The sequence below is a fragment of the Notechis scutatus genome, chromosome Z, assembly GCF_049901735.1.
Source record: "Notechis scutatus isolate UNSWTSFEM ecotype Mainland chromosome Z, rNotScu1.2, whole genome shotgun sequence".
NCBI classification, from domain to species: Eukaryota; Metazoa; Chordata; class Lepidosauria; order Squamata; family Elapidae; genus Notechis; species Notechis scutatus.
The window spans coordinates 127,569,297-127,584,921 of record NC_142025.1 but is presented as its reverse complement, the minus strand read 5'-3'; the positions used below and the strand labels follow the sequence as shown (position 1 = coordinate 127,584,921).

The following is a 15,625-nucleotide window of genomic DNA, read 5'->3' as shown; positions in this document are numbered from 1 at the left end:
ATGGAGTTCACATTAAAAATAATGACCAAAACCCATCAACACATGAGGGGTGCTCTCTGAGCTTGGTTGTTTTCTTGCAGATATTTCATTACCCAAACTAGGTAACAACCAGTGGTGGGATTCAAACATGTTTACTACCAGTTCTGTGGGCATGGCTTGGTGGGAATAGCTTGATGGGCGTGACAGGGGAAAGAGAGTGTAAAAACTCCATTCCCTCCCCACTCCACTAACCTGCTTTCCAGCTCTGTTCTCCTGTGCAGGGCAACAAAAGAAGACCCTAACCGATCAGCAGGGACTTGGAAGGCAGAAAATAGATGGGGATAGGGGTAGTCAGAGGTGGTATTTGCTGGTTCTCCGAACTATTCAAAATTTCTTCTACCAGTTCTCCAGAACTGGTCAGAACCTGCTGAATACCACCTCTAGGAGCATCCTCAGTGCTAGTCTAGACTAGCAGAAATGACTGCAAGGAAACAACCAAGCTTAGAGAGCACCAAGGACCCCTGAGATACAAATATTCTCCTTTATTGGTACCCATGAATACAATAAAAATCAACAATACAGGGACAAAAATACAATAAATTAATATAAAATATAAATTAATAGAATTGTACTGCATATGTCTATTTTTTCCCTTGGGCCCAATTATGTGGGAGCATCTTATTCATTTTGGCAAACTGTGCCCTTATAACAGCTTTGTGGAGGCATTTAGACAATTAGGTATGATCTATGTGGGGATTTTGTAAGCTACTTCTCCCAAGTAGGAGCTGAGTACCCAAAGTCATACACCATTCTGACTATTTTTTAATAATGGATTGTAAGTAAGAGATGACTTCCCCCTTCACCCACATTTCTCTTGTAGAAATATGCCTACACCTCAGCTCTGCTGAGTCCAAGGGCCAAGACATAGGAGAGTTTAAACACTGTTAGGAATCTGTCCACCAATTAGTTGGGCTGGCAATTTATTTATTTATTTATTTATTTGTCAATTGTTTACAAGATAATAAGTACAAGTGTATACATAGTTGTGAATATATGAAATGGGTACATATAAGAAAAATAAAAGAATAAGAGAAACAATAGGACAGGGACGGTAGGCACGTTGGTGCGCTTATGCACGCCCCCTACAGACCTCTTAGGAAAGGGGTGAGGTCAATAGTAGACAGTCTAAGGTTAAAGTTTTTGGGGTTTGGGGAAGAGACTACAGAGTCGGGTAGAGTATTCCAGACATTGACCACTCTATTGCTGAAGTCGTATTTCCTGCAATCAAGTTTGGTGCGGTTTACTTTGAGTTTGTATCTGTTGTGTGCTCTTGTGTTGTTATGGTTAAAGCTGAAGTATTCATTGACAGGTAGGACATTGCAATGTATGATTTTATATACCATGCTTAAGTCGGACCGAAGACGGCGTAATTCGAGGTTTTCTAGTTTTAGAATTTCGAGTCTGGTGGCGTAAGGTATTCTATAACGGGTAGAAGAGTGGAGAACTCTTCTTGTGAAATACTTCTGGACTTTCTCAATTGTGTTAATATCACATACGTGATAAGGATTCCAGACTGATGAACTGTATTCGAGTATTGGTCTAGCAAATGTTTTGTATGCTCTGGTTAGTAGTGAGATATTACCAGAGAAAAGCAACGTAGGATTAGGTTAACAACTCTTAATGCCTTTTTGGCTATGTAGTTGCAGTGAGCTCTAGCACTTAGATCATTAGAGGTGAGTATTCCCAGGTCCTTTACAGAGCTTGGGTCATCAACAAGATCTTGACTATTCAGCTTGTATTTTATTTTCTGATTTTTTTACCAATATGTAAGACAGAGCATTTATTTGTTGAGATTTGGAGTTGCCATATGTTAGACCATTCAGATACATAGTCTAGATCTTTTTGAAGGGTAGTAGTATTGTCTGTGTATTGAACAGCTTTACATCATCAGCGAAGAGAACGCAATTGCTCTTGATATGATCACAAAGGTCGCTTATGTAGATTATGAAGAGAGTTGGTCCTAGAACACTGCCTTGGGGAACACCACTATTGACAGGTACTGGATTTGATAGGGCGTTCCCAATTTTGACCATTTGTTGTCTGTTTGACAGGAATGCTTCTATCCAGTTATTCAGTTGTCCAGAGATACCATAAGATTTTATTTTTAGGAGTAGTTTGTCGTGTACCACTGAATCAAAGGCTTTGCAGAAGTCTATGTAGATTGCGTCTATTGCTTTGCCCTGGTCGAGTTGAGTAGTCCATATGTTTTTGCAGTGTAAGAGTTGCAGATTACAGGATAGTTTTTTTCTGAAACCAAATTGTTTATTGGAGAGTAGGTTGTTTGTCTCTAAATGGAGGATGATGGATTGGTTAATAATTGATTCCATGACTTTACAGGTGACGCAGCATAAGGAGATTGGTCTGTAATTTTCAACTAGGCTTGGGTCTCCCTTTTTGAAGATGGGAATGACTGTGGCTTGTAACCATAGGTTGGGCAGGGAGCTGGTTCTGAAAGATCTTTCAAAGATTATGCTTAGAGGTTTGGCTATGGCAGCGGATAGTTTTCTTAAGAAGTAGGCACATATTCCATCCGGTCCAATAGATAGAGATGGTTTTAGGTTGCGTAGTGCTTTTTCAACGTTGTCTACTGTAAAATCGATATGTATTAGATCATTATTGTTGTCTGTGGTACGGCTAGGAAACATTGGGCATGATCCATTACTGTTTACAAACACTGAGCCGAAGAATGTGTTAAAGATGTTGGCTTTAATGGTGTCGTCGCTGCAGTCTTTACCATCAGGTCCTATCAAGGAGGGATGGACCTTGAGTCTTTTAGTTTGTTGTTTACAAAATTGTAAAAAGCACGGGTGGAATTGGTGCTTAGAAGGTTTTCCTCTTGTTTAATGTGGTAATTGGTGCATTCGGTCTTTATCTGGTGGCATAAATTTTTATATCGGTTTTTGAAATTAGCAACGTGACCAGATTTGTTTTTCCGCCAGAGTGATCTCTTTTTGGATTGAAGTTTCCTTATTGATATGGGTAATCTGCTTTTTTGTTTTGTTTTTGGAGTTGTTGTTGGAACATATAGTTTGATGACTCTTTTGACTTCAAGTAAAAATATGTTGTAATGATCTTCAACAGTATTGCACCCAGTGAATAGAGATTGCCAATCGAGGGATGAGAGATCGTTATCTATAAGATCATAATTGCCTTTTTTGAAGTTACAACTAGGGATGACATCGTTGTGGTGATTTTTGCGTGGACGTATGTTGAGGCAAAAGTCAATCATATTGTGATCACTACTGGAAAAGGGTTCTTTGGTTTGTATTCGGTAAATTAAATTCAAACTATTGCAGAAGATGAGATCGAGGCAGTTGTTCAGTCTAGTGTTGTTGGTTACTAGTTGTTCAAGACCTAGATTTGTAATAGCATTGAAGAAGGTTGTGTGAATGATTTCAGTTGTACAATTATTTAGGGTCCAGTCAATATGAGGTAGATTGAAATCTCCAAGAAAGATAAAAGGGTATGGGCAGGATGTAGCCCATGTTAGTAGTGTATTTAGCTTGTTTATATGTTCGATGTCATAATCAGGTGCTCTGTAACATAGTAAGAATCGAATTGTGATATTTAAGGATAGTTCACAGATGATGGTTTCAGGAAGGGCAAGCTCCTGGGTAACTTGGATATTTTTAGATGTAAGGATTTTTGTAGAATATAGCAACACCACCTCCTCGACGATTTTCACGATCTGATCGGTAAACATGATAGTCTCTTACTGTGGTAATGGAGTCGGGAGAGATGCATTGAGCCATGTTTCACAGACAAATATAATGTCAAAGTTAGCCATATTTAAGAGGATGAGAAATTCAGGTATTTTATTCACGAGGCTTCTTGCATTGAGTAGTTTGCATTTAAGTCCGGCAGCAGTTGGGATTGAGGTAGTTGGGGGCGTGCGTGCCTAGTCTTGGGTGATGGTGGGTGGTGGGTAGTTTTGGGTGATGGTGGGTGGTGGTAGGTGGTTGAGGTAGGGTAGTGGTTGAGGGTAAAAGTTGGGTATTGGGTTGCGTGTCTTACTTTTGATGCAGTCAGCATGGTAGTCAATGTACAGGTCCTTCTCTCCATTGTCTAGACGGGTTTTGAGTTCGATGCGGAGTGCACGGGAGCGGGCACGTTGCTGTATGGTTAAGTCAGGCGGCAACGGAGGTTTTTGTGGTTGGTGTTGGTTTTGGCGAGTGAGTTTATAGTGTAAATGAGTTTACGTTTGCTTGATTCATTTTTGCAAATGATCCTGCACAAGCGTGGGGCCACAGAGCCGTCTCTATTTTTAAGCTCTCGGTCAATGCGGAAATGTCAAGTATTTCATCGCGGAGATGGTTGATGCTTGGTAATCTCTGATGATGTTTCGGACAGTTGTGATGTCATCATTGACAATGCTGTCTTCTAGTCCAAATAAGATGGCGTTTGGACGTTTCGTTCACGCTCAACAGCTTCTCTGATGAGGATTGGGATATCAATATTTGTCTGGGTTGCGTTTATTTGTGGATTGGGTTTTGGATTGGATTGTGGTTGTTGGGTGGAGATGTGGTTTGTAGCTATTTGATGTTCAGGTTTTTGTGTTGTGTCTTTTTTTCAAGGTTAGTTATTCTTTCTTTTACGGCGTCCAGGGATGCTAATATGGTGTTGAGGGATGTTTTAATGGTTTCGATGGTTGAGGATGTTTCAATGGTTTCAATGTTTGGGGATGTTTTGATGGTTTCGGCGGTATCATCTCTTTTAGACAAATCTAGTTTGGATAAGCATAATTTGCAGAAATATGGAAACTCATTGGATGATTCTAGGTATCGAATCATTTGCTCAGGTAATCCCAAGCAGTCATGGTGGGTGTATAAATATATATATAAACCAACAATGTATGTTTGTAGCTTTAAGACAAAATCACTGTGTTGATTTATACTATATTCCAATTGGTTGATTATATTGCAAATTACCATAAGAGGGAGCTAGAGATCATAGCTTGCTCTCTCTGACATTCTGTCTCTCTGATATTTTGTCTCTCTGACATTCTGTTGCTATCTAAGGTTCTCTGTTGTATTTATTCTGTGCTTATGCTTTGATATTTTTGCTTATTATAAATGACAAAGGCAACCGGTAAGAAGACTTTGTAATTGGATATTCTTTGGACTGAAAAACGTATATGACCTGGACCATTTATTGGACTGTGCTATTTCTTAAAGTAAACTTTAACTCAATTTAGTGTATCTGTGTGTGACTGGATAATTATTCATAACTATTCTCATAAACATTTCCATGTGCATATCCTTGTTACTCAAGGGTTATTTTGTACATATCATAACAAACACTTTTGATACTTTTTGCAAATGACCTTGCTCCATGGAAGTCTGCCCTCCCTGGAAGACTTAGCCAGGTCCCGCTGCCAAAGCAGAATCAAGGCCATTATAGAAGACCCGTTACACCCTGGCAATTATCTTTTTGACCTGCTGCCGTCTGGATGGTGTTTTAGGTCAATAAAATCCCACACCACTACACTAACAAATAGTTTCTTTCCCTGGGCCATTCGAACTGCAAATAAACATGAAGTCACTACCAGATTAAGATGTGAAAAGATGTGAAATCTCAATACCCCATTCAGAGAGCTTAAAGACATATTACAGTACAATCCATCTCTTGTGTATTATACTGGCTGTTGCGTTACAGTCAGTGTTGGATGTATATTTTGTGTATATTCGTAGATATTGTACTCTCAAATTGCAAATGGAGATGTGGGTACTCTATCTTTCTTATCTTCATTTTTAAGTGCTTTGGTTTTATTGTATTGCGAACAGTTGCTGGGGTGCATCCACAGTTTCGTTGTACTTGTACAATGACAATAAAGTTCTTCTAATTCTAATTCTAATTCCATTTCAAAACCTAACCCTAGAGACAGCTTCCAACCAGTCTTAAGAATATGGGCATCTTTTAAATTTGTCTGCAGAAGCTATGGCCCAAAAGTTAGAATGGGCTACATAGCTACAATGGCCCTGCTCATTGCCTGATTACAGATCCCCATGAGTTTCTCCTCTGAAGTATCCCCTCCAGAGACTTACCGCCAGGTGACCAGCAAAGCAGGTGAGAAGGAGGAGGAGAAACAGGAAGAAAGAAATTCCATAGGAGATCCCCAGTGCTTTTGTTCTATATGGAAAGAATAAACGAGAAATCCAGTTTGCTGGAGTTTGTGTAATTCAATGTTTATTTTTGCTTTTATTGATCTTGAAGAAGAGCCACCCATTGAGATAATGACCTCCTGGCATTTTGTGCTGGTTAAAGTCTTGCCATAATCAATTTACTTGAGCATCCATGAGAGCTAGAAACCCATTCATTTTCAGTCTCATATATCGGTTGCCACATAGATCTTCAAGTGAGAAGTGGCCTTTGATAATTTTCTCCCTGCATGACTTAGCACAAACCTACTATTCATTTCTGTACACATGTTCTGCTCAAAACATCTCCAAGCTGGTGCCCTCGACAAAAGTGGAATTAAAAGTATTCCTGTGATCATGAGAAACTAGAGGCTAAAACTTGCAGGAACTGGGCATGGCTAGTCCAGTGAAGAGAAGGACCAGGGGAGACATGATAGCAGTGTTCCAGTATTTGAGGAGCTGCCACAGGGAAGAAGGGGTCAAGCTATTCTCCAAACCACCTGAAGGCCAGGCAAGGAATAATGGATGGAAACTGATAAAGGAGAGATTCAATTTGGGAATAAGGAAGAAATTTCTGACCGTGAGAACAATCAACCAAAGGAACATCTTGCCTTCAGAAGTTATGGAAGCTTCATCACTGGAAGCTTTCAAGAAGAGACTAGACTGCCATCCGTCAGAAATGGTGTAGGGTCTTCTGCTTGGGCAGGGGGTTCAACTAGATGACCTACAAGATCCCTTCCAACTCGGTTAATCTGTATCTGTATCATGCTGACTGGAGGATTCTGGGAATTGCAATCCAAAGAATATTATGGAATTTTAAGGCTTTGGCCTTACAGTTACACTCCTGAACACACATGCTGCTTAGCACCCATACATTTTAAGGAGAGTATGAGCCTCCAGTGGCGCAGTGGTTAGATTACAGTACTGCAGGCTACTTCTGCTGACAGCTGGCTGCCTCCAATTTGGCAGATCAAATCTCACCAGGCTCGAGATTGACTCAGACTTCCATCCTTCTGAGACGGATAAAATGAGGACCCAGGTTGTTGGGGACCATAGGCTGACTCTGTAAACTGCTTGGAGAGGGCTGTGAAGCACTATAAAGCAGTATATAAAGTCTAAGTGCTATTGCAATTCATATTTCAGCAGGTAGAATCACCCCTAGTTTGGGCCAGTCCTGTCTGGATTAACTACCCATTCCCTATTGCTCAATTCCTCCTTACTTATAAACGACAAGGATCTGGATGAGAAAGTTGGAAACGAAGACAAGGAAGCTGCAGGCCGTATAGTAATTAAAAGATGGCAGTGGTGAGAGGCGGTACTGCAAAAAAAAAAATAAAGAGAAAGAGAGAGAGAGAGAAATTGAGACAATTATTCAGGTAGTCCTCGACTTATGACCACAATGGAGCCCAAAATGTATGCTGCTAAGTGAGAAATTTGTTAAGTACGTTTTGCCCCATTTTATGATCTTTCTTGCCACAGTTGTTAAGTGAATCACTCCAGTTCTTAAATGAGTGACACCGTTGTTAAATAAATCTGGTTTCCCCATCCACTTTGCTTGTCAGAAGGTCACAAAAAGAGATCATGTGACTCTGGGATGCTACAACTATCATAAATATAAACCAGTTGCCAAGCATCGGAAAGATTACATTATAAATAATGTGATGCTGCAACATTTGTAAGTATGAAAAGTGGTCATAAGTCACATTTTTCAGTGCCGTTGTAACTTTGAATGGTCACTAAATGAACTGTTGTAAGATGAGGACTACCTGTAATCAGCAAATAGAAACATTGGTTCTAGATCATTGCCTTTGCAGTAGAATCTCTCCTCTCTACCAGATTATTCATTTTGTGTTCATTCCTGTTGATGTTGAGAACCATAGGCTTCTCAACATCAACATTTTAAATCATTGTTAATACTGATTTAATAACTTTTTTAGCTTGAATGGTATAAATGTAAACAAAGTGTTATAATAATCTCCTGGCCAATACTGTAAAAGCAGCACTGTATCAAAATAATATAATGTGTTCTTCTTCTTTTATAAGAATATAACAAAATGTTTTTTTTAAGAAAGAAATAATCACATTCCTGTCTTTTATACCTCCTTCTCCAAAGATTCCTGCTTGAAGTACAATGTGATGCAGTTGAAATCTTCAGATTTCTTCCATTGCCTACACAAAAGAGAATAAGCACACCTAGAGTGAGATTTCCATCAATTGCCATGACAATATTCATTTCCACCAATTGGCATGACAGCATTCATTCATTCATTCATTCATTCAAATTCAACACAACCAAGTGACTCTGGGCAGCTTATAAATTTAAAATTTTAAAACAATTACAAGTAGTCCTTGAATTACAACAGTTCATTTAGTGACTGTAGTTACAATGGCACTGAAAAAAGTGCCTTATGACCATTTTTCACACTTACAGTGGTTGTGGAATCCCTACGATCACATGGTCAAAATTCAAACACTTGGCAAGTGGTTCATATTGATGACATTTGCAGTATCCTGGGGTCATGTGATCCCTTTTTGAGGCTGCCTGACAAGCAAAGTCAATGGGGAAGCCAAATCCACTTAACAACCTTATTACTAATTTAACAACTGCAGTGATTCACTTAACAACTTTGGCATGAAAGGTTATAAAATGGGTAAAATTCACTTAATAACTATCTCACTTTAGCCATGGAAATTTTGAGCTCAATTGTGGTCGTAATTAAGGACTACCTGTGAAATAACTTAAAATACAGTAAAACAATAAAAACATCCACAAAATAAATAATATTTATTTATTCGATGTCTATAGCCTCCCAGCCACATTGGTTGTATCTTTGATCCACCATGGCCAACTCACTGCACCCAAGTCATTGTTGGCCAACTCACCACAACCAACTTGCTTTGGTCAATTCCCTAAGTTAACTCACCATGGCCAACATGCCACAGGACAATTCAACAAATATAAAAGTTAAATTATGTCAGTAGAACCATGTCCAATAATAATTAAATAAATAAAGTCAATCCAGAAATACAAGAGTTACAATAATTTAGATGAAAATGTGATCACCAATAATAAAACGTAAATGAATGGAACAATTAATACAGCATTGAATTGTTCAGCAGTGAGTTGTCCTGCAGCAAATTGGCCATAGCAAATTATTTTGGGTAAGTTGGCTGTGGCAAATTTTCCCATGGTGAGCTGGCTGCAATGAGTTGTCCTAGATCCTCTTGTTCTATTAAATCTCCTTCAGTCTAATTAAAGAGCCATGGTGGTACTGTGGTTAGAACGCAGTACTGCAGGGTATTTCTGCTGACTGCCAGCTGCCTGAAATTTGGCAGATCAAATCTCACCAGGCTCAAGGTTGACTCAGCCTTCCATCCTTCTGAGGTGGGTAAAATGAGGACCCAGATTGTTGGGGGCAATAGGCTGACTCTGTAAACTGCTTAGAGAGGGTTGTAAAGCACTGTGAAGTGGTACATAAGTCTAAGTGCTATTATTATTGCTAAGGAATAATTGCTGTCTCCATTCCTTTAAAGAAGAGAATTTCTGTGGAATTTTCACAGGTATTATTGTATTTTTTTAATGCCAAGATAACTAAAGGATATAAATTTGCAAAGTTCCCCTCTGATTACATACTTCTTATTCTGGAAGTCTATGATCTCCTGGGCTTCTCCTACTTGTATTCACTTTTTAATTTCCAGTAGTGGAACATTTATCATTGCAAAAAAGAAGTCCTACCCTTGAGGTTAGTGCTATTATTATTGTTAAGGAATAAAAGATCAGAGAAACGGGCCATCCAATTTTTGTGCCTACAAATGGAGCTGAGAATTTTGAAAAAATGTTTCTGCTGAGCATTATTCCACTTGCTTTCAATAATATGACACTACTTGATGTCCCAACTCATTCAGATTTCCAGGGTATTGAAGACAAATGTAACAAGACAAATGTCACACCCACAGATCAACTGTTACTTTCTTGACACTTGCCCTTCATAGTATTTGTTCCTCCCTGTTTCTTCATCCCTATTTATTAAAGATAATCCTTGATTGTTTTAAAATTGGGCCTTGCCAAGAAAGCAAACAAGCACACAAAACTTTCTATCTCCAGTTTTGATGTTTTGAAGATTCATTGTCTGAAATTTAGCACAATGATTGCGAGAACTTAGGTTCCCTCTCCAAAATGTTTTGAAGTTAATGCGCAGAGGGGAAATATCAGCAATTGCAATGATAAGGGAATGAGGAATTATACACTGCAACATCAGGATACAAACTCCACCTCTTACAAACTACCACACAACATTGAAAGAGTGGAGCTTGTGTCATGGAACACAATGTATTTCAGTACTACTTGTTCGGGAAATGACACCTCTGTTGGGAAGTTGAGACATTTTTCAGCTCGAAGGACCTCTAAGGAGGATCTTTCCATTGATCTCATTTCTACCCAACCAACCCAACTTCTTGATTTCTTTTCATTGACCCCAAAACGCACTTCTGGGAATTCAGCTGTTCAATCAGTTGGAAGAACTTCTCATCCACACCTTCCAAGTCTTCATCTGGACTCCTGGGGGCACGGCACCTGAAATCCAATATGGAAAAGGAGGAGGAGGAGGAGGGGGAGGAGGGGAGGAGGAGGAGGAGGAGAAAGAAGAAGAAACTAGGCTACTCAACATAATTTAATTCAAACAAGGTACAAGAGATAAATTTCTTCAAGCTGAGTTTCTGAATATGATTAATCCTTCTGAATATGATATGTATACCTGTATTATATTTGACAAGACAGAAGTGAGTTGTCTCATATACATATATTTACACACACACACACACATACACACACAAACACATTGTATACACATCTGATTGTCTCTCTAGGTTAAAATTCTGCCATCTCCTGGTAGTTACTGTTTAAGCACTAATCCAACCCTGCTGCTCTTCAAGATCAGCCAACTTTAATTACCAATGTGTGTTGATATATCAAATATTTGAGAACAATGCTATGTGTTACAAATTTCTAGCATGTATCAATAAAAAAATCTACTTGACTTTTGCAGTTTCCACATTTAGACTGTTTCAACATCCCTGATATAAAACTCATGTATGTGAGATGAATGGATATATAAACTTAATAAATACATAAATGGAAATGAGAAGAAGTCTTAGAAGATTCATCATGTTTCATGAAACATGCTTAGAATGATCTAACAAGTACACAAGGATTGCAGATAGAAGATTTCAGATGGTACCCAAAAACAAATTTAGCACAGTTAGCTTGTCCATCAAGATGTTGCCCACTAAACTTTCCAAATATATATATATATATATATATATATATATATATATATATATATATATATATATATATATATATATATATATATATATATATATATATATATAGATAGATAGATAGATAGATAGATAGATAGATAGATAGATATATAGATATAGATATAGATATAGATATAGATATAGATATAGATATAGATATAGATATAGATATAGATATAGATATAGATATAGATATAGATATATATAGATATAGATATAGATATATATAGATAGATAGATCTTTGGTTATTCGGGTTTTCTCCCGCGTAAGATTGGAAGTATCTAGGCAACGTTTCGATGAAGTCTCATTCATCATCTTCAGGCTTCTGTCTTCAGCTCTGTGCTTCTCAGAGTGATGTGAGCTTGCAGCTGCTTCCTCCTTTTAACTGCTAGTGGGGTGCGACCTGATTGGGTGGGGCTTGGCTGTGTTCCGATTGGGTGGGGGTGTGTTCTGATTGGTTGGGGTTTGGCTGTGTTCTGATTGGTTGGGGGTTGGCCATGCTCTGATTGGCTGGAGGTGTGTTCTGTTCAGGTGGGGGCTTGGCTGTGCTCAGGTTGGTCTTAGTTACTGGGGGATTTGAGCTGGTGAGCTGTGATCTTGCTGTTTGGCTTCGAGTTTGTGGACGTGCTGCATCTTCATGGTGGGGGTCAGTTCGCTTCATGTATGGCTCAGAGGGGTTTGAAGTGGGTAGTGATGCAGCTGCAGTAAGGCTTCTGGTCTGTGGTCGTGTCTCATCTTCTGTGTGGGTGTGAGTCTGCTTTTACGTGGAAGTGTGGTGGTGGCATCTTGTGTGACCCTCGTGGGTGTGGGTCTGGTGTCATTCATCATGTTAGGTACTGTCTGTTCATGAGGGCGGGTTTCCAAATGGCTGGTAAGCGGGAGGTGTCATCTCTTTTAATCATGCTGTGTGGGCGTTTTTCTATCTCTAAGGCTTCTCTGATTATTCTGTTGTTGAAGTGTTCGGTTTTGGCGATAGTTCTGGTATTTTTAAAGTCAATCTCATGTCCTGTGGCTTTGAGGTGTTGGACCAGGGAAGAGGTCGGTTCTTCTTTTTTGATTGAGTTCTTATGTTCTTCAACGCGTGCACTTATTCTTCTGTTAGTTTGTCCAATGTATGTGGTGGGACAGGCGGTGCAAGGGATTTCGTATACTTTTTGGTTTTCTAACTCGATTTTGTCTTTAGGGTTTCTTAGGATGGTGGATATTTTTGTTTGAAGTTGAAGTTGATGCTATGTCCTTAGCAACCCCAAAGATAAAATTGACCTGGAAAACCAAGGCATATACGAAGTCCCCTGTGCATCATGCCCAGCCACATACATTGGACAGACCAATAGAAGAATAAGTACCGCCTGGATGAACACAAAAATGCAGTCAAAAAGCTGGAACACACTTCCTCACTAGTCCAACACATGGAAGCCACAGGTCATAGCATCAACTTCAATGGCACCAAAACCCTGGCCACTATGGAAAACCCTAGCCACAGAGTCATCAGAGAAGCCATAGAGATTGAAAAAGACCAGAAAGCATGAATAGAAGAGATGATTCCACCAGGCTGTCAATCATTTGGAAGCCTGCACTCACAAACAAAAAAATCTCCACACCACAAGCCAGGCAAACACCTGGGCACAAACAGATCCCCCTGATACCTCCAGCTCAAACACACCCCAACCAGGCACCCAGATGAAACCCAGCTTCCTAACTAATGATAGCCGTCCATTTACCCGAAGCCAAGCTGCACTAAAGGCCTCCAATAAAGCAACACAATGCTGCCAGCCAATCAAGATACAAAAAAGCCAAAAAACAGACAGAAGATATTAGAGACACCAATCAAGCAGAACACAGCAAACTCCGAGACCAATAAACACAGACCAAGACTCCCAACCAATCAGGATGAAGAAAAAACCATTCTGGCACAGCAATAGGCTGCCCCAAATTTAAATCTGAAACCACTGTAAAAGTCTGACTCACAGACGGACACAATACAGAAGCCTGATGATGGCAGATGAGATTCTGCTGAAAACGTTGCTACAACTTTAAAAGAACAACTACAATGACGTGGAAAATACGAACCAAGCCGAATACCATACATGTAAGTACCCATGAAAACTTAAGAAAATATATATATATATATATATATATATATATATATATATATATATATATATATATATATATATATATATATATATATACACACACACACACACACACACACACACACACACACACACACATATCTTACATGGGAAAAGACCCGAACACACCAAGACCTGCATATGTATGTATGTATGTATGTGTGTATGTATGTACGTGTCTGTGTGTGTGTGTATGTGTGTGTGTTTCTTAAATTTTCATGGTACTTACATGCTATATGGTATTCAGCTTTGTTCGGGTATTTTCCCACGCCATTATAGTTGTGCTTAAAGTTGTAGCAATGTTCTGCAGAATCTCATCTGCCATCATCAGGCTTCTGTACTGTGTTCGTCTGTGAGTCAGACTTTTACAGCTGTTTCAGTTTTAAATTTGGGGTTAGCCTAATGCTGTGCCAGAATGGTTTTTTCTTCATCCTGATTGGTTGGGAGTCTTGGTCAGTGTTTATTGGTCTTGGAATTTGCTGTGTTCTGCTTGATTGGTGTTTCTAATATCTTCTGTCTGTTTTGTGGCTTTTTTTGTCTTGATTGGCTGGCAACATTGCTTTCCTGTATTGGAGGCTTTTAGTGCAGCTTGGCTCCAAGTAAATGGACGGCTATCTTTTATTAGGAAGCTAGAATTATCAGAGAAGCCATAGAGATTGAAAAAAAACCTGAAAGCATGAATAGAAGAGATGATTCCACCAGACTGTCAATTTTTTGGAAGCTTGCACTCACAAACAAATAATCTCCACACCACAAGCCAGGCAAACACCTGGGCACAAACAGATCCCCCCTGATACCTCCAGCTCAAACACACCCCAACCAGGCACCCAGATGAAACTTAGCCTCCTAACAAATGACAGCCATCCATTTACTCAGAGCCAAGCTGCACTAAAAGCCTCCAATACAGGAACATGGCAGATGATGATGGCAGATGAGATTCTGCCGAAACGTTGCTACAACTTTAAAAGCACAACTACAATGACGTGGGAAAATACCCGAACAAAGCTGAATGCCATACATGTAAGTACCCACAAAAACTTAAGATATATCTATCTATCTATCTATCTATCTATCTATCTATCTATCTATCTATCTATCTATCTATCTATCCATCTATCTATATCTATATCTATATCTATATCTATATCTATATCTATATCTATATCTATATCTATATCTATATCTATCTATCTATCTATCTATCTATCTATCTATCTATCTATATATATATATATATATATATATATATTTGAGTTTTCTGTGCTGTTAAGTTAGGTAAACATGGAGCATCTTATCAACTTCCAAACCTTGCAAGATAATATGTTATCAATTCCACAAATCCTTTATAACTCCTACACATTCTCCATTGTGTCACTATTAGATTAACATCTCTTAGCTTGCTAACTTTTATATCTCTAGACTCTACAGATTGCTAGAACCATGATCCCCAACAAAAATGAAAAGAGTGTGATTTCATATGATTTCTTCCATTTCTTTTTTTTTTTTTAAAGAAAACTATTTGGTTACATTCATATATTTTTTTATTTCACTCTACAAAACAATCTTCTTGAACGTGATGTCTTCCAGATGTATTGCATTAACTAGAGACGTTTATTTGTGATTATACAATTTATCTGGAAGGCATCAGACTGGTGAAGTCTGGTTAAAAACCAATATTTCTTCTTACCGTTCCACAGTCAAAGATCCCAAAGAGATATCCTGCAAGAAGACAGAAAACTCCAATGCATTATAGACATTCTTCACTTACGATAATGTAGGAATAGTGCTAACGATTGAGCAATAGAGGTCAGATTAATAATCTGGAAAATATTGCTTCATTTCAAGAAATGTTGAATATTGTAAGCATTAGCTATAATTGTTTTGTTTTTGAAAGTAATTACTTTTGAAAGTAATTTAGGTATTAGAACAAACTGTTTGGACCTATTCTAATACTACAACATTTTTGGCTTAAAGTCAACAGAAATGTAGTA

General features: G+C 38.6%; 1 protein-coding gene across 3 annotated transcripts in view; it reads right to left on the bottom strand.

Moving 5' to 3' along the window:
* The window catches only part of ADCY4 (adenylate cyclase 4), a 129,081-nt gene that overhangs the window by 25,336 nt on the left and 88,120 nt on the right, over positions 1-15,625 (bottom strand). For all 3 annotated transcript variants that reach the window (XM_087947306.1, XM_087947308.1, XM_087947307.1), the window contains 5 exons: positions 15,322-15,353; positions 10,663-10,749; positions 8,276-8,345; positions 7,397-7,494; positions 6,084-6,168 (listed from right to left, as the gene is read on the bottom strand). In XM_087947306.1, the coding sequence (XP_087803432.1) occupies positions 6,084-6,168; positions 7,397-7,494; positions 8,276-8,345; positions 10,663-10,749; positions 15,322-15,353 (372 nt within the window). The remainder of the gene's footprint in view (positions 1-6,083; positions 6,169-7,396; positions 7,495-8,275; positions 8,346-10,662; positions 10,750-15,321; positions 15,354-15,625) is intronic.